This window comes from Schistocerca cancellata, chromosome 1 (assembly GCF_023864275.1).
Source record: "Schistocerca cancellata isolate TAMUIC-IGC-003103 chromosome 1, iqSchCanc2.1, whole genome shotgun sequence".
Taxonomy (NCBI): Eukaryota; Metazoa; Arthropoda; class Insecta; order Orthoptera; family Acrididae; genus Schistocerca; species Schistocerca cancellata.
The window spans coordinates 686,841,075-686,862,826 of NC_064626.1; the positions used below are offsets into that span (position 1 = coordinate 686,841,075).

Consider the following 21,752-nt stretch of genomic DNA (forward strand, 5'->3'; position numbering starts at 1 on the left):
TACCATTTCCCTGATATTATAGCAACGCACCATCACCTTTGTGCGAATTCGACGACGAAATTCCACAAAATATGTTGCACTTTCTCTTATGTCGATGGCACGATGTTATCTGTATTGGTTTAGTCCGGTGATTTATACGCCATTGCATCAGATGCTGGAGATGAGAAACCCCAACTACATCAGACAACGAGACAACACGAATTTCGTAATCGGGCAAATTTAATGTTTTGTGACGACTTTCACTTGAGACTTCCCCATGGTTTTAGGCGTTGCTGAGGTATCCACAATCCGGTTGCTACAACGATGAATGCCGTGGTGGAAAAATAGACTCTAAGGTGAAAGTAAACGACGCACTACGAACGAATTATCCGAATGAGGCCGAAATGGGTGGATGTGATGTTCATGTGCAAGTGAGTGATAAACATTTCAGAACAATTCGATGATTTATTGAAGAGAAAGAGCTTCACTAACTGAGCAAGTCAATAACAAAAAAAATGGTTGAAATGGCTCTAAGCACTATGGGACTTAACATCTAAGGTCATCAGTCTCCTAGACTTATAACTACTTAAACCTAACTAACCTAAGGACATGACACACATCCATGGCCAAGGCAGGATTCGAACCTGCGACCGTAGAAGCAGCGCGGTTCCGGACTGAAGCGCATAGAACCACTATGCCACAGCGGCCGGCAAGTCAATAACACGTTGGTCCATCTTCAGCTCTTATTAAAAAAAAGGTTGTTCCCCTTGGTATTGGTCGATAGTGTTGTTAAATGTCCACCTGAGGGAAATGATGCCAAATTCTGTCCCACTGGCGCCTTAGATAATCAAAATCCCGGTTGGTCGGAAGGTCCCGCTCCTAACGTTCTGTACTGTTGAGAGATGCGAGACATTGCTGGCAAAGACTGGGTCTGGTAAGGACGAAGACAAGCAGCAGAAACTCTCGCAGTGAGCGGGCTGCCATTATCTTGCTGAAATGAAAGACAAGGATTGCTTACCATGAAGGGCAACAAAACGGGGCGTAGAATATTGTCTGCAGGGGTGCCGTGAATGAAAGCAAAGGGGTCCTGCTATGAAAGAAATGGGGTCCTAGACCATCACTACTTATTGTCAAACTGTATAGTGGGCGACAGTCAGTTTGATATCCCGCCTCTATCAGGGGCATCTACAGACACTTTTCGTTGGTCATCGGGGCTCAGTTCGTAGCCGGGCTCATGACTGAAGTCTATTCTATTCCGATGAAAGAGATTCCAGGTCGAAGACGTGTCTGGGGACGCCCCAGACAGCAGTGTGAGACGAACCGGACTGTTGGCTGCCATATGGCCCTACAACTAGGAATGATGGTCTGGGATGCCACTTCATTTCATAGCAAGATCCCTTTGGTTGTCATACGCGGCACCATTGCAGCACGGCGATAAGTCCGCGATATTCTCCTCCCAATTTCATTGCCCTTCACGGAAAGCCGTCCTGATCTCACAGTTCAGTCAGATAACGCCCGCCGGCACACGGCGAGAGTTTCTGCTGCTTGTCATCATGCTTGTCATATCCTACCTCGGCCAGCGAGGACGCCGGATCTCGCTCCAATAGAGAACATTTTGTGCATTGTGGACATCCCGCGATTTTGAAGATATAACGTGCCAGATGGACAGAATTTGGCATGACATTTCTCGGGTGGACATCCTACAACTCAATCGATCAATGTTAAGGCAAATAACGGCTTAGACCAACGTGTTATTCAATTGCTCAATTTTTGGAATTCCTTATCTTGAATAAATCAACCCGTTTTTCTGTGATTTTAACAATTTGTTTGTCTGTACTTTTACGTCATATCCAGCGATTTCATATCTGTCGAGCAATTCCTTCGTGGTGCGTAGTTTTTTTTTATCTCAGAGTGTACCAAGAGTTCTGATTTACAGCGCATTTTTATAAAATGTCTAGCTTGATACCTTCGTAGTGTGAGCTTCGTGAACATTAAAATTTCGATAGGGATTTGTAGAACATGCGAATATCAAGCCTTAGAACCAGAGTTATGGCACAATTCCGTATAGCAGCAGAATTAGGACCCATTACATGTTGTAAGTAACCTAATGAGTGAGGGCAGCCTCAATAATAATGACTGTGTGGGGGAGTTGGTGGAGACCGAGACATTACTCCTCTTTCGGGTTATTTCATGTGTCAGTTCGAGAATGCGCGTCATATGTGACAGACTGATTTGAAGAAAGATGACTGCCACGGCTTTCTTGGCCTGACATGTGACCCAGTGAACATGTGTGAAATATTTTCACGGTTCGCCAGAAACCACTACTGATGCTTAGTGTACCGCATATGAGGGGCTGTTCCGTAGTAACTTCTCCAGTACCTCTTTGAGCCGATGGTTCGGTATCTAGAAGCTCGGATTACAGGACGTGGAAGAGAACATGTTCAGTTCTGTAATCATAATCGTTTGCGAATTGCCACGTCCCTAATGTGTACCATAAACTGTCACTCATCCGTGCTGGTGTTGCAAATTCCACGACCGTTAGTGTATGGCAACAATACGTACTCGAACGCGAGTAAAGTGAACACATCGCCAGGTGAAGAGCGTTCGCCTGTGGCTGGTGCGCTCTACGGCCCTGGGCCGCATTGGTTAATGGACCGGAAGGGGGCGCCTCTCACGTGGCCGGCATTTTAAGGACCTGAGCGGGTCTGCCCAGCGAGGAATTTTCCGCTGAAGTCGCCAGCCTTACTTCAATGCGCTGACCGGAGCAGAGACTACTTACTGCACTACGAATGCTGCTACGGCATTGTTGAAATTTTCTAAAACTTGGTCTCAAAGCAAAAGTTTTTCTCTCAATTACTACAAACTTTTTCAACTCAGTTGACACCAAGGAATATACAGTAAACACATTTAATGCATATTTGATAGTATAATTTACAGAGTCCACATATGTTTCCGTGAATTCGAGGTTACTAACTATGACTATGGTACAGTCGGGAGACACAGCAAAGAGACCCAAAGCAGTTGATACAAAATCTCAGTGGTGAATAAATATTACACCTTTGCAATATTGATGTCCTTTGAGATGCTTCACATGCCAATAAGATATTGCCTTTGGAAACGCATTTACCATCTTTTAAATAATTTCTTTGAAATGTATATATCAGTTTCTGGTGACACAAGTGCACAAGTGGTATCGTTACACGTTTCGAGTTAATACGGAGTCATCTGTCCTACTTCTAGTGCACGCCTAGAGTAGTCACACCAGAAGTTGTGTTTTTTTTCAGTTTTCACAGTTAATTTTACATTGTGAAGATTCTTAAACTTAAAGTGCCTGTTTAAGAGTTATCAACTTTACATTAACTTGCCGCCCGCATCTCGTGGTCGTGCGGTAGCGTTCTCGCTTCCCACGCCCGAGTTCTCGGGTTCGATTCCCGGCGGGGTCAGGGATTTTCTCTGCCTCGTGATGGCTGGGTGTTGTATGCTGTCCTTAGGTTAGTTAGGCTTAAGTAGTTCTAAGTTCTAGGGGACTGATGACCATAGATGTTAAGTCCCATAGTGCTCAGAGCCATTTGAGCCATTAACTTGCCTTTTTACCTCGTTCCACATACGCCTAGAAATGTAAACATTATATCGATATCTGTTTTTTAACATTCTTTTTGATTTGCTAAAAGATGGATATATCGAAAATATCGATATTTTGGACTTTCATTATATCGCCTTTGTCGTTATCTGTCAGGTGGTTTTTCAGCAGTCACTGTACTGATATCAATTTCGTACATTCCAGTATGTTTCAGTCGGCATCAGCGACCAAGGCTACGGTCCTCGTTAGTAACTGTGCCTTATCAATAAAAGCATGATCACAGTTTTTGAGGACCTTCATAAAAAAACAATTACTCATTTAGGGGAATCCAATGAAAGGTTGTGCAAGTTCAATATTTAGATGAGCCTCTCTAATCTTGTTTTGTTTATTGTAAGTACTGCCTGGTCTGTAGTAAGCTATAGTATCTGAAGCGTCGCAGTTGTCTTACACTTAGCGATTTTTAAGATTCAAAACCGCATGGTGTCCATTTCACCGTCGTCGTCATGTTTTTGCTCTGATGTCTCGCAGTGGATTGGAAGGATTTGGAATCGAACGATGTACGTAGATTTGTAATAAATTTGTAACTGTTGAACAGATGTATTCGAAAACTCCGCAAGTATTTATGATTCGCGTTTTATCTACGCAATATTGCACTATAATGGAGTTTTTGTGGTAGTTGGAACGCTGGTTCTGTAGTTGAAGAGAAAGTCTGGAGGCTTCCGAATTGTCACCAGTTTGACTCACAGATAACTATAGAAAAGTATTATACAGAAATATTATCAGAATTGAAATCTGATGCTGTTGTAGATTGTAGTATATCGAAGACTCTGTGGATAACGAAGGTGTAGCTCTGAGTCTGCAAGCGAAAGCAGAAGAAAAATACCTAAAGGAGCAAGAAGTACTCTGTTTTTATCTTATCGATATACACATATTTAAATACCTTTAAAAGTTGGAGTACATGGTGAAATTTGGTAAAAGCAGGGAACGTTAACAACAAAGCATTCATTGGGAAACTTGGTCCATAGGGGCAGGTTCTCACCGTAAGTATAAAAAAAGTTAACCCTATTAAGAGACAGCATTTCGGACAGACACATCGGCAATACCCAACTTCAGCTCCATCTCCTTATTCTAATTTTTCGTTTCTCATTTTGAATTTCCGTAAACTGTCAAAGCCGTTATCACTCAACTGAAAACGCAAAGTAGAGTACAACAGAAAAATGATTTAATACAGCATTCAATCGCAAATCGAACAGTATAGCGTCGTAAGATGATTTTAAGTTTATGTTCCGTTCTAGAAAATGTGTATTGAGATGTCAGTATAAGGAGCTACTACTGAGTATGTTACTGACTATAAATGAATATCAGACTTCACATTATAAAGAGAATTATTTTACTAGAATACTTTTTGCAAATAAACAAACAATACAACTGATACTCTTCTCAACGAGTGAAACAAGAAACTGCATCACTAATATGTGAAAGTAACAAACACGGTACTGTTAATAAACCAACAGTAATAAAACAAGTTTGGAATAATGTTTCGTGCCTCTAAGAAGCTCAGAAACACAAGTTAGGCTGTATCTTAAAGTCCAGTGGACTTTTTATTGAAGAAATTGGATATAACCATGTCTACCCCCGATTTAATTTCCTTGTTATCGTTATTCTGTAGTGCTCCATAGGTCGCCATTTGTATGTGCATTTCGTTCGGCTTCTCGTGAGATTTTATGAGAAAGTCTCTTGATGCTTCTCGTTCTTTATTTCGGATGATTTACGAGGTAGAACACATTACACATACATTACTACAATTGTCTGTCAACGGAGGCAAACTGACCTAACTGAGACATTTTTATTCGGATGGATGAAGACACAAGGGAGATGGATACTTCAGGCGAATTCTTCCCTCACATTATATACCCTGGTGAAGAATGTAGGTGCACTAAGACAGGCAATGTGACATCTTTTGGGAGTACAAAAACCGATGCAGGATTTATGAAAATTTATTGCCATCTGCTGAAAATCAATGTTTAATTGATTTGAAATTTTTCTACCCTTTAACAACGTATACATATGGTTGCAAATTTGTGATAAAATTTTGCGGATACAAGCTAGACCGGGACTTAAACGCGGATCTTCGACTTTTGTGGGCAGGTCACTACCATTTGCATTGCCGGAACGTGCTTCAAGAACCACCTCAAAGCTTCAACCTGCGACTGTTTCAACTCTGTACCTTCCGAAGCCCACAAAATTATTTCCAGTATACTCAGTGAGAGAAAAGCATAGTGAGTGGACAGTAGGACTTTACTATTCGGATATTCTTGAGATGATATTTTTCACAAAGTTGGTAATACACACATAATTTTAGTTCATCTGCTGTACAGCAGGCGCCGAATAGCTAAATAACTTTAGTGCTACAGTTGAAGAATAATTATGTATAGCGTCAATTATACTAGCTCTTGGTCTTATATTTTCTGCTTCATTTGCACTGTTAATGATAACTGTTTTTGCTGCCAATATGGAGCACCCATAATGTATGTGATTGACTTTTGGATAGCGCCCAAAGTTAAACATTAGCAGAGCTGGGTTGTCTTCTTTACAGGGTAACCCTCCAGGTGTCGAGTGATGAGACAGGAAGGGACAACTCTATTAAAAGAAAAAATATTTTACAACCTTTCTAAGAACTTTCATAATGTCAAATAACTTACGGGAATGCAGCTGTGTGAGATTATCGACTACCGCTGATACTTCGTCAGGAGCACACACTGTGTGCGAATTTAAAACCTCGGTTTGCGAAGGAATGACGGAAAGATAACACACACACACACTGGAAACACTAGCGCCATCACAAAACCAAATATCATCGACGTCAGACGTTATCGATGGTGAAGGTGAATATCCATCGGTTGAGATAGTGTATGATGTGAAATGTGTATTGCGACCACCATCTGAGATTACGGTCCTTTTAGGTACAATCTTGATTTGCGTAAGGCAGGTGTCTACCGTATTCCTTGCAGTTGTGGCATATATGTAATGGTCAGACTATTAGGACTATGGAGAACTGGTGTACTGAGAATAAGCGCACACACGCTTACATCAGTCGAGCAAATCCGCTATTGCAGGTACACTGTCTTGACATCGGTCATTCTATATATAATGGAAACCTGCTCCCTCCCTTGTCAAAAAACAGGGGGACAGAATTAATGCTACCTCACACGTTGGTTATTAATTTTCACTACTGAAAACTTCTGACGTCAGTAGTCTTCGGTTGGCGATAACTTTAGTGCTTACAGTGTGTGTATGTGCATGTATGTGTATGTGTGTGGCGTATGTATGTATTTAATAGTTCCAGAATTGCCCTGCAAAGCGAGATCTTCACTTCCATTGCACAGCGCTCACTTTCTGTAGTGACAGGATATACTATGTCGAAACATAAGTCGTCTTCTACGGCAACACCGGGCTGCATAATTTGAACATTGCCTATGCCGGAAGAAGCTCAGGCCTAACTTTACTAATAGTCGTTACTGTCACTGTTGCATAAGCTGATACCATTTAATGTGCCTGCAGCACTAGAGCGAAGCAGTTTAGTTCATTGCATATGTCAAAGAACAATAATAAACTTCTGCGAGAATATTATTTTGTGTTCTCTCAGAATTTTCAATGAACTATTTCAGCTGCTCTGTTCCACTATTCAGGTACCCTCTCTAGCTGTTACTGAACTTATATTTGGTAGTACGTGAAAATTCTGACGGTGGATCACAATATATTAGAACTATGACATAAATGAATATGTCTGTCAAGAAAAAGTACTTCCTAAAACTAGAGTTTATTTTACGTATTCCTCAATCATGCCGTGAGTAGTAATCGGAATGATTTTCCTTGTATTACGTACCCATTATTTAGATCACAACAAGTGATTACGACAGCGAAAAGGACAACACTTGAAAATTTTACCCGCAGTGCTGTATTCATCGACAATAGCTGTTTATGTTTTGACCAGCGAAAGCAGGTCAGCCATCACTTCACTATTACAGGCGCTCATGTAATTTAACTCCGACTGATTTCGAATTCATTCAGTGCCGAGTTCCTGTTTACAGCAGCAAATTGCGTTCTTCCTAAGGCGTCCAATTTGTTCTGTAGATTGACCTACGGATCTTTCATTAGGTACGTAACTGCTGTTTACGTCAGCTTACGATCAATTTCCAGGACTCTCTCTTCACTGTGTAGACTTTATTTCGCTTCAGCGATTATGCGGTCCGCTAATGCGGGGTCTCTAGCTTGCTTCAATTTGAAAGGAGAAAATCATCTGTAGCGATTCTGATATTCTCACGGAAATATTTTGGCGACAAACGAAAATCAGTGTTTCGATACCAAATTATCGCTTTCAACAGTTTTGTATGAGATCGACAACAGAGGCGTCAATCTGAATGTTCTCTTCCAATCTGCGAGCCCTTTGAAGTCCTGGATTATTGGTAGAAAACTCTGCTACATCTACTTCCCTTCGACGAAATCCACGTGTGCTTAGCAAAGGGTGTAATTACGACTGCTCTCTGAGTTGTCGCGGTGTCTCTAATAACCTCGACATTGACGACGTGAGTACTCCAAAGCAAGCCGTCCGAAAGGCGAGAACTAGAGTTGGCTGCACCTAACCGTGAACCACACGAATAAATCAAACTGAAATATGTTTGCTAACTGTCTAATTCATTACTCAGAAATGCAGCAGTGCACATGCATCATGCAGCATTGCATGGCATTTTGCTTAAATTAAGAAGGAAAGTATTTGCTTGTGTCTGAAAGCACTTTAAAATGACTATCGAATATATGTGGCTCTGCGCCTCACTGAGGTCTCCTAAAGTAAATATATTTCTGTGAGATATCTTGCCGTATTTAGAGCTGATTGGGAGTTAATTGAGAGTTAGCTAACAGCATGTTACCTGGACGTAGAGTACCCCAAAGAGACTGAAATAATTTCCCTTTTTCCAAAGGGGTGTAATACGACCATTACTGCCCATGTTACATGTTAACGATTTAATAGTCATAGTCGAAAGCTCATATCAGACGAACCCAAATTTCCGTGCGAGTTAGCACACTGTTTCCGAGATTCGGGGAGATGCGCCGGCCGCGAATCCAACCCGCGCGGCGGACTGACGACGCGGACCAGTTTGCCGGCCAGTTTGGATGTAGGTTTACGGCAGTTCCTCACTCCGATTAGGTGAACACCGGGGCACTACCCACGTATTATTTGCAGGTTATTCTCTCTACTTGGCAGTCTCCGTCTTCCAACAATTCCCACATTTAAAGAAACCTGTATTCGGAAAATGTTTTCCATTTAAAACGTTGACGTACCTTTGGATAAACTTGTAGGATCGTATTTTAAGCCTGCTCACCGGGAAAACATTGAAAGCTAAAGGTACCGGTACAGACAGGAAAAAAGTCCCTTCAGTAAACTACCATGACGGAGCGTGTTTACCTTGCACACAGGCGACAATAAATGCTTCGCGGTTCAGCTCATTCCAGATCGGGACCACAAAGTGACAGAAATGTGGATACGCAACTGAGAGTGGCTTTGAATGCTACCTAGGCTGTCTTTCTCACTTAACCCGCCTTGCTTTCCGTAACCTTGCCTTGTTCCAGCTATCGAAGTTCTCTTCTTTCGACTTCTTGGGTTCAGCAATCAGAAGCCTGTTTCATTTCGTTCCCACTGATCATTAGAGGTGAACTAAGTATAATGTGTGTCCTTTCTGAAAATACGTTGGATAAGAAATAGGTTCTCTTGAGATTTTGTTGAATTTTCATAACGAAGAAAAGTACTTTCATTAAGTTCATTCTCTCTTCATAGCAATCGGCATAACACTATCACAAAAGATAATGCTTAGTTTCGTTTATTCACTATAAGCAATGCGCTTAAATTATGAATTCTGGCTTGTTGGTATTTAGTAGTGTATTGAAACAGCACGATAACATTGTCAGTAGATAGTAAGTATATTAAGGAATAAAAACTTAAAAGCAGATATAGATAGAGTGTACGACAGTTGCCTCCTATAGACGTATAGTAACTGTGTAGTATAAGAGTGATGCATTTAATTTGTTCAAAATGTAAAACCTTTTGCCTCGGGCTTGCGTATTCTATGTGCATAAGAAGGAAAAGAATTAATTACAGTATAAAATTGAAAACGTGTAAAGAATTACGTCACTTCCATTAACTAGTATAGATCAACACACCTCAAAAGTATGTTTGCAAAATGGATAAATTTTAATGCAAGCAATTGCGTGCTTCAGTTGATTTCGAACAATTTGAGTGTCAAAAACAGGTGTCCAGCGATTACGAGAACAAAAGCATCGAAAAAACAGCCTACAAACGAAAATTGGACTGATAAAAATGTTGAATTAATCGCTAATACGTGCCTTTGACACCAAAGGGGAGAGATCCCTCTGAGATTAAAGCTACTTTTACGGCAATGTGGTACTGAATTTGGCGTTGGAAATATCGTTCCCACTGAATGTAGATGATTACTTTTCCTGATTTGATCTTGGTGCGGTGTAACGACATAGTATTGACTGACGAATTGGATCAATACTACTTACTGTATTTGTCATTAGACAGTATCTTAAGGAGTCTATTATTTCCTGCTAATGCTTTATCTGTAGTTTTATGTTTCGAGTGAGTGGTGTAACTACATCGAGAAAGATGAAACAAATTTTGCTTGTAAGTAGGTACTTTTTTGAACGTTCAGTTTACAGAAACATCGTTGTATGACACTGTGTGGAAGATGAACTCAGAGCAAAACGCTATTTTTCTGGTGTGTTGTTGTTGTTACGTAAGGCTCGTTAACAAATAATCGCTTCCCTAGACCACATACATTCGCCAAAGCTCTGCACACTTAGATCATAATTTGTTTTGAGATGTTACTGTGATATTAGTGTAATCCATTCGATTTCCCATAACGGGCTATTATTCTCCACCTTTTGATCTCACATAAGCGCATTTAAAAACTCACTCGCTGAACATCTACTGATAGTGTTCATTAAGTCCCTCAGTAGCATGTAATGAGTCATCTGCACCGTGTTTCATTCTTAAAAAGAATTATAACAAATCATTCACCGCTAGTACACCCGAATACGTTTCTAAACCTATCATAAAGTAGTAACCTCGTGAACACCCGTTGTACAAAGTAGTCTCACCTACTTCTACTGCTTACTACAGCAGCTGGTCCATTGACTGCCACCAAACCAAGTGGTACAGTGGAACTCAGGAGGAAAAGACCGTAAACGCCCGTCTCGCCATTCTAGATTACATTTAGTTTTGGTTTCACTAAATACATTCAGGCTGGTGCGTGGTACACTTACTTCACTGACCGCCCCATACATGTCGGACTTGGCTAAAACTATAATGAACTTGCTGTTGGGTGTAACTTTGACCTTCAGTAATGCAGTGAATTTTTGTTGCTTGACCATAAACAGTTGAAACGTAATAAAACTGTTCCGAGTACGGCATGGAAACTTGTTCCACCTGTGTAGCAACTCATTCAAGATCAATACCTGGAGAATTACGGCCCAATGCTATAAAAGCTTGTAATTTTAAAAGTGCTTTTAACGTAATTCCTTTTGTACTGACATCAAACGTTTCCGGTTCTTAATGCGATTTACCTTATCTGCGCTACTTATACCCCATGCAAAAGGTTCATACGTCACAGAGACTAAATTCACAAACACAGAAAGCAAGCATATGTTGCAAAAGTGAGAGATCAGTGTAAAGGATTTAAGTGACTCAGAAAACAAGGAAACACAGTTTCAAAGGAGTCAGGATTTCAAGCTTTCGTTCCTCATACATTTTCAGATTTACTGTAGGGTGGTACTCATAACGCTTTCTGCCTCAGTTATTGAAATATAAGGAACATGTAAAAAGTGACGAAAATTAAGTATCCGGAAGAAATCTATTACTTACCTTGCTGCACTCTCCTGCGAGGAAACTATAATCGTATTTTTTAGAGAAGTGTACTGACTAGAGGTCCTGAGGAATATTCTCCGCTCACTGCATATTACTTCAACCGGTGTGTTTCTGCCTCTTGTACTACGCCTTACTGGCTCAGTCCAATCCACAGAGCCGGCCGGCGTGACCGAGCGGTTCTAGGCGCTACAGTCTGGAACCGCGTGACCGCTACGGTCGCAGGTTCGAATCCTGCCTCGGGCATGGATGTGTGTGATGTCCTTAGGTTAGTTAGGTTTAAGTAGTTCTAAGTTCTAGGGGACTGATGACCTCAGATGTTAAGTCCCATAGTGCTCAGAGCCATTTGAACCATTTGAATATTCTCCTAGCTGTCATCCCCCCCCTCCCCCATCGCACCAACTGTTTTCATTATTTGTGGCTTGATATTGCCAAGTAATGTAGTGATGACCACAGAGAATCATCCACAGTGAATGGTCCGTCGTGACTGAAAGCGACCTGAGCTATTCAATACAAGAATAAGCTTACTTTAAAGATACGTATTTCATATGTCCGCAGTCCGACCAAAACATTAGGAGTCTGATTTTATTCCTGGGGTACAAGCGACTTCAGAGCAGTAGCTAAGCTGGCAGTCTGAACTAACAACTGCAAACAAAGGACACGCATTCGACCAGTCGTGAGCAGGCAGTGTGAAGTTGAGGACGTGGTACCGTAGTGTGCCAATGTTGTGTAGCAACATGACTTATTCACTTGATACGGTTGTGGAATAAAACAGACGACCAAATCACAGGTTAAACCCCGCTACACTGTATCTAAGCATCCACTGGCATAAACATAAGTGAAATGATCGTCAACGACCATCATAAAGACAGCCCAGTTTGCATCATGTAATCTGTGGTATGACATGGGAGCAGGTAGTGGGACTCTTTATTATACGAGCTCGTTACGTTATTTTTGAAGTAGGCATTATATGGCGTGAAGCGCCAACTATGAAACTTTACCCAAAAAGTGAAGAGTGTTCTTTACACTGTAATGTACTTTTAAAAAATGGAACAACTGGTGTTGTGTACCACATTTTTATATTTATGGTGAAGAACTGTCCTGTTCCTTTTAAACACCTGTGTAAATAAAACTGGAGTATTGTTGTATATATGGGTAACACTGTAAACAATGTGCACATTGGCTGTTGCCCCTTCTCTTCCTCTCCCCCCCCCCCTCACCTCCCCTTTCCCTTCACCTCATCTACTTAATCTGACTACCTCATATTTCCTCCCCGCCTATATACATGAATATTTCTCCATCCTTTATTTGTTTAATACCTTTGATCCATACCTGTTAATCCTAATGTGCACCACTGCCTAAATCACTACGCTCTCCTCCACCCCCAACCCCACTTTTTTCATCACTTGTGTAGTATTGACGCTTTTATGTAAAGGGTTTTAATCTCCAGTGATGTTTGTGACCATTTATTTTATGCAACTGACCGATTTTTAAACATGATTGTAATTCATAATAGTGTATAACTGCTTATTTTATAACTGACCATGTATCAAATATTTCACTCTCTTGCAACATGTACTGCCATGTATCTTTAATTACAATGGTGTAAGTCGCATTTTTACATGCTCTCTTGGATGTTGGCTCTTCACGCCATGTAAAGTAAACAATGGCATCTTCTGCCCACTTCAAAAATTATGTAACCAGCTTCTATAATAATGCGTCCCACTACCTACTCCCATGACGTCCACAGATTACATTGTGCAAACTGGGGTGTCTTTATCTAGGTCTTTGACGATAGTTTCACTTACGTTTATGCCAGTGGCTGCTTAGACACAGTATAGCGAAGTTTAAATCTGTGATTTGGTCTTCTATTTTATTCCACTACCGTATCAAGTGAATAAGTCATGCTGTCAGTAAATTAGCCTATTACGGAAGTGTTCTCTCATTTAATTTCGACAAAATTGGTTTATGTAAGCGAAGATACATATTTTGACGACGATTTTTGTTTTACTCAAATCTACGTGATACGTAAGTCAGAGAAGGAATCATGCCGCCCATACATTAATTTAACTGTCTGCCCTGGTATTTTTCTGATAATTGTACTTTTATTGTGTTTTAAGCTGTTGCAATTGTAGCACTTGAAAATTGTTGAAAGTGACCTAAGGTCAAAATTTTAATTGTGGAATAAAACATTCTGTACAGTTATATCGTGGTTATATCTTTCAAATGTATTGTATGAGTGTGGTCTCACACCTAAGTAAAACCGCAGTTATTTCTGTTTTCGTTCCGCATTAGGCCCATACAGCGAGAGTACATGTGCGCCGCTCTGGCAGGGAACAAGTATAGATCGTTTATTTTTTACACCATATCCCTTCTTGTGTGTTTCTGATACGACGGTCAGATGGGAGAGCCTCCCTTTGGGTATTATGTGAAGGCGCGACGTCCCTGTCTGAAACTGTTCTCCCCGCCACGGCAGCCCGCGTCACGCCAGGGAAAGCCGTGCTCGGTTCGTAGACAGGGAGGCGAGAAATCGTGAGGCGCTCACCAGGGTGTGTCAGCGCTCAGACCTCCTCTGCTAACACAACTTACCGTTCATCTTGCGGCTACGTGTTCGCCAGTCAACCAACGAAGTGGAGCTCTCTTTTGCTCCACTTCTTATTTAATAACATACAACATCACTATTCCGAAAACGTGCCTACGTGGAAATCCCAGTGTGAGGAATTCCTCTTCTCAGGACCTGCCGTGCTTGTGAGATTTGTCTAGTGGCACAAGGACGTCGCGATGTTTTCAGTTTAGCCGCTTCCCAGTTCTCATCCCAAGGGCACTTCTAGGGTCCTCAAAGTCACGTCTTGTTTCACTTGCTCATCCACCCCCGTGAAAGGTTGTCACTTGAATGGAAGGGGTCTCATCCCTGGAGGGAGAAGGCAGAAACCATGAGACGCTCCTTAAGACTGTTTGCGGATAATGAGGTTGTCTGTAAGAAAGTACGAACTCCAGAAGACAGAATCGAACTGCAGTTGACCGCTAACGTAAAAAAAAGTAGCATATTGCGTATATCTAGCAAAAGAAACCCACTACTGTAGAACTGCACTATTGATGATAAGCTGCTGGAAACAGTAACTACTGTAAAACAGATCCAGAGTTACCTTAAGTGGAATGACCACATAAAACGAATAGTAGGAAAAGCAGATGCCAGACTGAGTTTCACAGGGAAAATCTTAAGGAAATGTAATCATCCACGGAGGATGTGGTTCCTTATAGGCACTAGTTCGACCGATTATAGAGAGCACTAATAGACAAGATAGGAAAGATGCAAAGAAGAGCAGCGTGTTTCGCCGCGGGATCGTTGAGTCTCCGCGAGAGCGTCAGAAGAGCTGTTCAACAAAGTCCAGTGCTATACGCACAAGAGAGGCGTTGTGCACCACAGCGAGGTTGACAATTGAAATTTCGAGACAATACATTCCAGAAAGAGTCGAGAAACATAGTACTTCTTCCCACATACATCTCCGAAACGACCACGTCAAGAAAATTCGAGAATTAGAGCCAATGCGGAGGCTTACCGGCAACCATTCTTTCCTCGCGCCTCGGGAAGGGGTGTTTAGTTATTGGTAGCAGAAGTACCCTCCGCCACACGCCATTAAGTAGCTCGCAGTGTATGGTGTAGTCAACCTTTTTCACCTGCCTTTCACTTTTGTATGATAATAGTAAAATTTTCTAACCGTCCACCAGTTCCCAGTAATGGTGACTTACAAAGTAGAGAAGTAACTTCATAAAATATATGAACCCAACTTACAACAAGTTAAAGCATTTAGTAATTGTTGCTTATAAAATAATGTATGCCAAAATTTTACGAAAACCAAATGAAAATGTTTTTAAAACCCCTGATATGAAACTTCCTGGCAGATTAAAACTGTGCGCCCGATCGAGACTCGAACTGGGGACCTTTGCCTTTCGCGGGCAAGTGCTCTACCATCTGAGCTACCGAAGCACGACTCACGCCCGGTACTCACAGCTTTACTTCTGTCAGTATCTCGTCTCCTACCTTCCAAACTTTACAGAAGCTCTCCTGCACTTGCCCGCGAAAGGCAAAGGTCCCGAGTTCGAGTCTCGGTCGGGCGCACAGTTTTAATCTGCCAGGAAGTTTCATATCAGCGCACACTCTGCTGCAGAGTGAAACTCCCATTCTGAAAACCCCTGATGCTCACCACGGAAGCCGGAAAACCCACTAGTGACTAGTAGGAATGATAATTAAATCAAGACCCTAAAGCTGTCGACAGGCGATGATATAGATCAACTGGAGCAATTGAAAATGAGTGCCCCGACCGGGACTCGAACCTGGGATCTCCTGCTTACATGGCAGACGCTCTATCCATCTTTTTTTTTTGCATTTTTTTCGTTGTTGATTGTTGGGTTTGGTCGTTGCGGACGTCACATGACATCCGTTAAAGTTCGTTTGTTGATCCTTCCACTCAGTTTTTTATTGAAGAAGTCAGCGACCTCTCGTCCATCTGAGTCACCGAGGGCACAGAGGACAATGCAACAGCAGGGATTTATCCGTTGCACGCACCCCGTGAGATCCATATTCCCATATAGTGGCTAGTAGGATTCAGGTTGACTACCACTGTGTCGTTGGCTTTTTACGCGATATCTGTACAGACGTTGCTTTCACTGTACAATGAACGGTGAAGTCAGGATTTTCCCTTCCTCGAGTCTAGGAACACGTGAGATTTCCTAGACTCACCAGTACTCTCAGGTAGGTAAAAACCAAAGATGAGGCACAGAAAGCTATTCATGCAGCCTTTCTCATGAAGAGACATAGAAATACGAAAGCTGGCGTTTTCAATCCTACTCGAGCGAAAAGTCACTACTTTCCTCCATCTCTCCGAGAGACGCTTGTACACTGGCCAGAAGCAGCTACTGGCTTTAATGAAATACAGTGGTGTGTATTATAGTGAATGAGCGATGTGAGGATTGTTCTCCGTGAGTGTGATGGACGTAGTTCCATTGAGAGAGTCTGCAGACGCAGCGGCTGGCGGTACTCACCGGGCATGGGGTTGTCCTGCGTGGGCTTGGTGAGCGCCACCGTCGTCGTCGTCACCGTCTTGTTCACGTAGCGCACCGTCGACGGGTAGGCTGCAACACAAACACAACAACCACTCAGGACGGGCCGCTCTCTGCTCTCCGCCGCCTGCTGTCTGCGTTCTCGTGGCGCTCGGCGCTTTGAGGCTTCCGCCCCGAGAGTGCCACCACTTTGCACTTGGCAAATAGTCTTGTGGAACAGCACACGGAAATGTGTGTGTACACATGTAAGGGAGTGAGGTAAACTTGCACTAAACAAGCCTGGAGAAGAAGTAACGGCAGAGAGATTTAGCATCTGTTCTGTCACAAAGAAACTCCCATTTAATGAGCTGCCAGAGTTTGATGATGTAGGAGGACCGCGACGACGTCTTGGCTGCCCTGTGGCGAGTTGGTGCTTGCAGGCAGAAGCAGCGCAGCTTATTACAAAATACGACATTGGCGGGGAGAAAAGGGAGAAGTGTCTCACATTACCGTCCTGCGCCAGCTTAGGCTCAGTACAGCAGTGATCGCCAGGAATCGCACGTACCCTGGGCTTCCCTTATATAACTACTTTTCAAAAAAATGATGAACTGTTTGTAGGACTTGAAATGCCCAAATATTATGTTGTTAGTTACGATTCTGACATGAAAATCTTCTCTATAGACTCTTCCTATTGAGAAAGCCTGAAAACTCGACTTTCGTAAAATTAGCCATAATTTATGTAAAGATTTTCTTGAGATTTGTAAGACAGCACATATCGCAATCAATATTTTTTATTGACCAGTTTCACTCAAAGTGACAAGAGAAACTGGAACTTACAAAATATTACACTATGAAATCTTAAATTATCACAAAAGAATATGTTGAATTTACATTAATATAACTTACGTTCAAAGTAGTTGGCTGATTACTTTCCCGATCTCAGAGATTATATTATTCGTATAACAGTATTTCTAACGTGTATGGACATGTGCATCCAAAGAAAACGTAGTATTTTTTTTAGTGAGTCAAAGTCCAAAAAAATACTCACTAAAACATACTACTTATTTGAATACTTGGTATCTGCTCTTTCGGACATGTCCGAAACAACAGACACAATCCATTCGTGTAATTGATTCGCCTCGGTGCGCAATGAATCTACAACCTTCACTGCGGACGCACATTTATGTTCGACGTCCTGTGGAATTTAAAATTAGACGTAGAAGGGGACTGCAGGTAGGTGGGGTTGGGTGGGAGTGTAAGTTAGCCTGGGAGCTTGCCGAAATAGTCCGCGTACTGACGATAAACTCTGTGTCCCGGTGGTGCCGTAGTTACCGCAAATGACTAATAAGAACGAGATCATGGGTTCGAGACCCAGCACACATTTTCATTCGTCACTGCTGATTCTGGGTAAAGTCCCGATGTTGCTCATATCATTAGTTCCTTCTCTTTCCTTTCGCTTCTTTCCCTCCCTGTACAATTAATTTACATAAAATGTTATGTCATATTTGGATGCATATGACAGGGGGAGTTACAAATACTATTACACAACCAACTTAATCTCTGAGATAGGCAATGCAATCAGCCAACTATTTGAACGTATGTTATCGTAATGTAAATTGAGTATGTTCTTTTATGCCAATTTAAAATTCCATACTGTAATACACTGTGAACTCCACAGTCTATATTCCACAGTTTCCGACGCTGCTCTAGTCAACTGATCGAAAGAGGTCAATGAAAAACACTAAATGCGACTTGTAGCGCTCGTAGAAACTTAACTTCAACAGTAGCTGCTTTGCATGTAGGCAATGCCTGCTCTTGCTGAATATGTTTTTTCTTTGTTTGGAATAAGAATTTCTTGAAATGTACCCGCACTTGCGAGTACGAAAAACCATCAGCTGTGTAATGGAATGTCGGCAGCAAAAATCTGTGCCAGACCGGGACTCAAACGCTGATATTGTCCATTACGCGCGCGTCGCCTTAACTGCTTTGGCTATCCGTGCACCACTCAGGGTCAGACCCAAACTTCCATTAGTCGTCGTTCATGCGTAATACCCGTACCGGGGGGACGTTTTAATTGAAAATCGCTGCCTGGCATCGTTGGATATACACGATACACCAGTGCCTGTGTTGTTAAGAAGTACGATGCAATATTCCTTCGAACATGCCTATGTCCAAGGGAACTTTAGGTCGTACTTCTTGACGACACAGAGCAAGGTTCTGTGCAATAGATATTGAGAGGTTATGTTTACTTTGGCATGCCAGTATGATAGCAGTGTTATTGAAATCTGTTATTTGAATCGTTGGCGACTGGGGGCCGTTGTTCCCGTTCGAGCCTCCTACGTTAGTGGTTATATATTTAAATAACATGTAAACTTAACATACACGTACACAGGAAGACTGTATAAAATGACGAGGATATGAGTAAGAACTTAAAAACTGCTCATCACCGAAATCAGCTGATAGTGCGAAATTTCTTTATTTATCGTATGATGGCAGCAGAAAATGCTAGACAACTATTTGCAACAAATATATACAGTTCTACGCAGATACACACAATCTCAAGATCATGAGTTCATAGTCCAAAGTTCAGGTTTGCAATTTAGCTAAAAGCTTCTGTAGACAAATCGTGGAGGTCTCCCACTGAGTCTCTGAACGCTGTGCCGGATCATTCAAATGTTATATGATGCACAGTTTGCTGCTGTTCACCGCAGTCACAACTGAGGAGGAGCTTCCATCGCCACTTATGTAGCAATGCTCTATATCTGCCCCTGCCAGTTCTGACCAGATTCAGTATGCACCAGTCGTCAGGGTAGATGAAAACATGTTGGGCTCTCCCTGGAGATTTTCAGTAGATGATAATGCTTCGTGTAATGTTGCTGCTGCCATTGGTTGTGTGAAGTAAAGTAAAGAACTGTGATGGTAACAGACTTCTGGTGAAAAATAGAATTGTCTTTTAACACATTTGTGGCTGAGGCAGCCGATATGAGAAGAACTTACGTAAGCGAATTTATTAGAGTTAGCTGTGTGCTTATTTCCCTGCTCTCCACTATACTCGCTATGTTAAGTCGTTTATGAAGTTAATCATGGACTAAATGTGCACATTACTTCGGCAAAACCATTGTACTAACTGTCGAAGAATGCTAAAGACATTACAGTTTGTTGATATCTGAATCTTTTTAGAATTAAGTTCTTCAAGGAACTGATTATTAGGAGAAGTCACAGTAACAAGCTTTTTTGAATATTTTTCATTTTCTAATCCAAAGTAATCCAAGTTCTCACCAATTGTACAGTTAGGGTCCTTTCACCCAAAAACCACGTTTGTTGGGTCTGGGGCCAAGGCAATCGCATTTGGGAATGTCTGGCAGAGGATTTTCAGTTTCGGCATTTGTCTTACAACCACGAGAAGCATCACGGACTCAATGATTAGAACCAAATGGCTCTGAGCACTATGCGACTTAACTTCTGAAGTCATCAGTCGCCTAGAACTTAGAACTAATTAAACCTAACTAACCTTAGGACATCAGACACAACCATGCCCGAGGCAGGATTCGAACTTGCGACCGGAGCGGTCGCTCGGCTCCAGACTGTAGCGCCTAGAACCGCACGGCCACTCCAGCCGGCACAGTGATTAGAACCGGTGGGAAGGATGGTGGATGGTTGGGGGGGGGGGGAAGATCTCTATTTTTTATGTAATTCTGAGACGATATGTCCCAGCCAAAAAATGTGAAAATCTAGTGCCTGTTTGTTTCTGTGTATGCTGTGAGAAGTCTATGCAGACGATGGCGATTTCTGGTGAGCGGAAGAGATCTTTAATACAGTTTCGTATTTGCTGGCTACACTAATTTGTAGAATAAGCACGAAACTGCGAGGTTTAACGGCATACGTTGAACACGCAGTTACACTTTAATATAAAACAACAAAATATATCTGTCATTACTCTGTTCATTCAGCTTGGTGACATCCGTATCTTCAATACATATCTGCAGGTTATCCACTTTTTCTTAATTCTCCCCTCTAGATGCTAATGTGTTATTTGCTTTCCTACTATTCCCAAGGCATTTGAAAGTCCATGTCTTCTTTCAAACTGATTTGCGCAGTTACTGGTGGTTTGGGGCATAACTGAGGTGGATGTAACTGCTTCTAAAATGTTTCAATGTTCTTTGGTGTGGGAAGTATAAATTAGTTTCATACTTGGTGTATATCAAGAAAAAATACAGTATAAATGAAAATTTAATGAAATTAAAAATATCAAACTTTCTTCGAAATGTACGTGAATTACGGTAGTTGAAATAAATTTCATTTCTTAAAATATACTTTTCCACTAATCTTTCTTAACATTTACGAAATTAGAACTTTTCAGGCTGCCTCATATGACATAAGCCGAGTCATGCGAAGAGCTATCTTTCTGTCGCTCCATACATGAAGAATACATGACAGAAAGTCACTAATATTATAACGAAATACCCCCTGCATTGCAGTATGCAACAGAGGTTGATGTAGACTGTGATCCATCAGTCACATGTCGACCTCAAGCTCAGCTGCGGTCACAGGAGCAGCCATAGGCCGACGTGCTGTTTCATGCTGCCTCTCTCTGTTTTCATCTCGAAAAACCCGCGAACACGACCTTACACTTGAGACACGTTCACCATCAGCACACTCACTTCGCTAAGTACAGGGCTATTACAAATGATTGAAGCGATTTCATAAATTCACTGTAGCTCCATTCATTGACATATGGTCACGACACAGTACAGATACGTAGAAAAACTCATAAAGTTTTGTTCGGCTGAAGCCGCACTTCAGGTTTCTGCTGTCAGAGCGCTCGAGGGCACAGTGAGACAAAATGGCAACAGCAGCCGGGAAAGCGTATGTCGTGCTTGAAATGCACTCACATCAGTCAGTCATAACAGTGAAACGACACTTCAGGACGAAGTTGAAGAAAGATCCACCAACTGCTAACTCCATTCGGCGATGGTAAGCGCAGTTTAAAGCTTCTGGATGCCTCTGTAAGGGGAAATCAACGGGTCGGCCTCCAGTGAGCGAAGAAACGGTTGAACGCGTGCGGGCAAGTTTCACGCGTAGCCCGCGGAAAATTGGCTCATGCCACAACTGGAGACCGACAGCGCCGACTTCATCTTTCAACAGGATGGTGCTCCACCGCACTTCCATCATGATGTTCGGCATTTCTTAAACAGGAGATTGGAAAACCGGTCG

General features: G+C 42.0%; 1 protein-coding gene across 1 annotated transcript in view; it reads right to left on the reverse strand.

Moving 5' to 3' along the window:
- Positions 1–21,752, reverse strand: part of LOC126094660 (atrial natriuretic peptide-converting enzyme-like) — a 334,285-nt gene that overhangs the window by 239,511 nt on the left and 73,022 nt on the right. Inside the window, exon 4 of the mRNA XM_049909208.1 lies at positions 16,542–16,631. Coding sequence (XP_049765165.1) covers positions 16,542–16,631 — 90 coding nt within the window. The remainder of the gene's footprint in view (positions 1–16,541; positions 16,632–21,752) is intronic.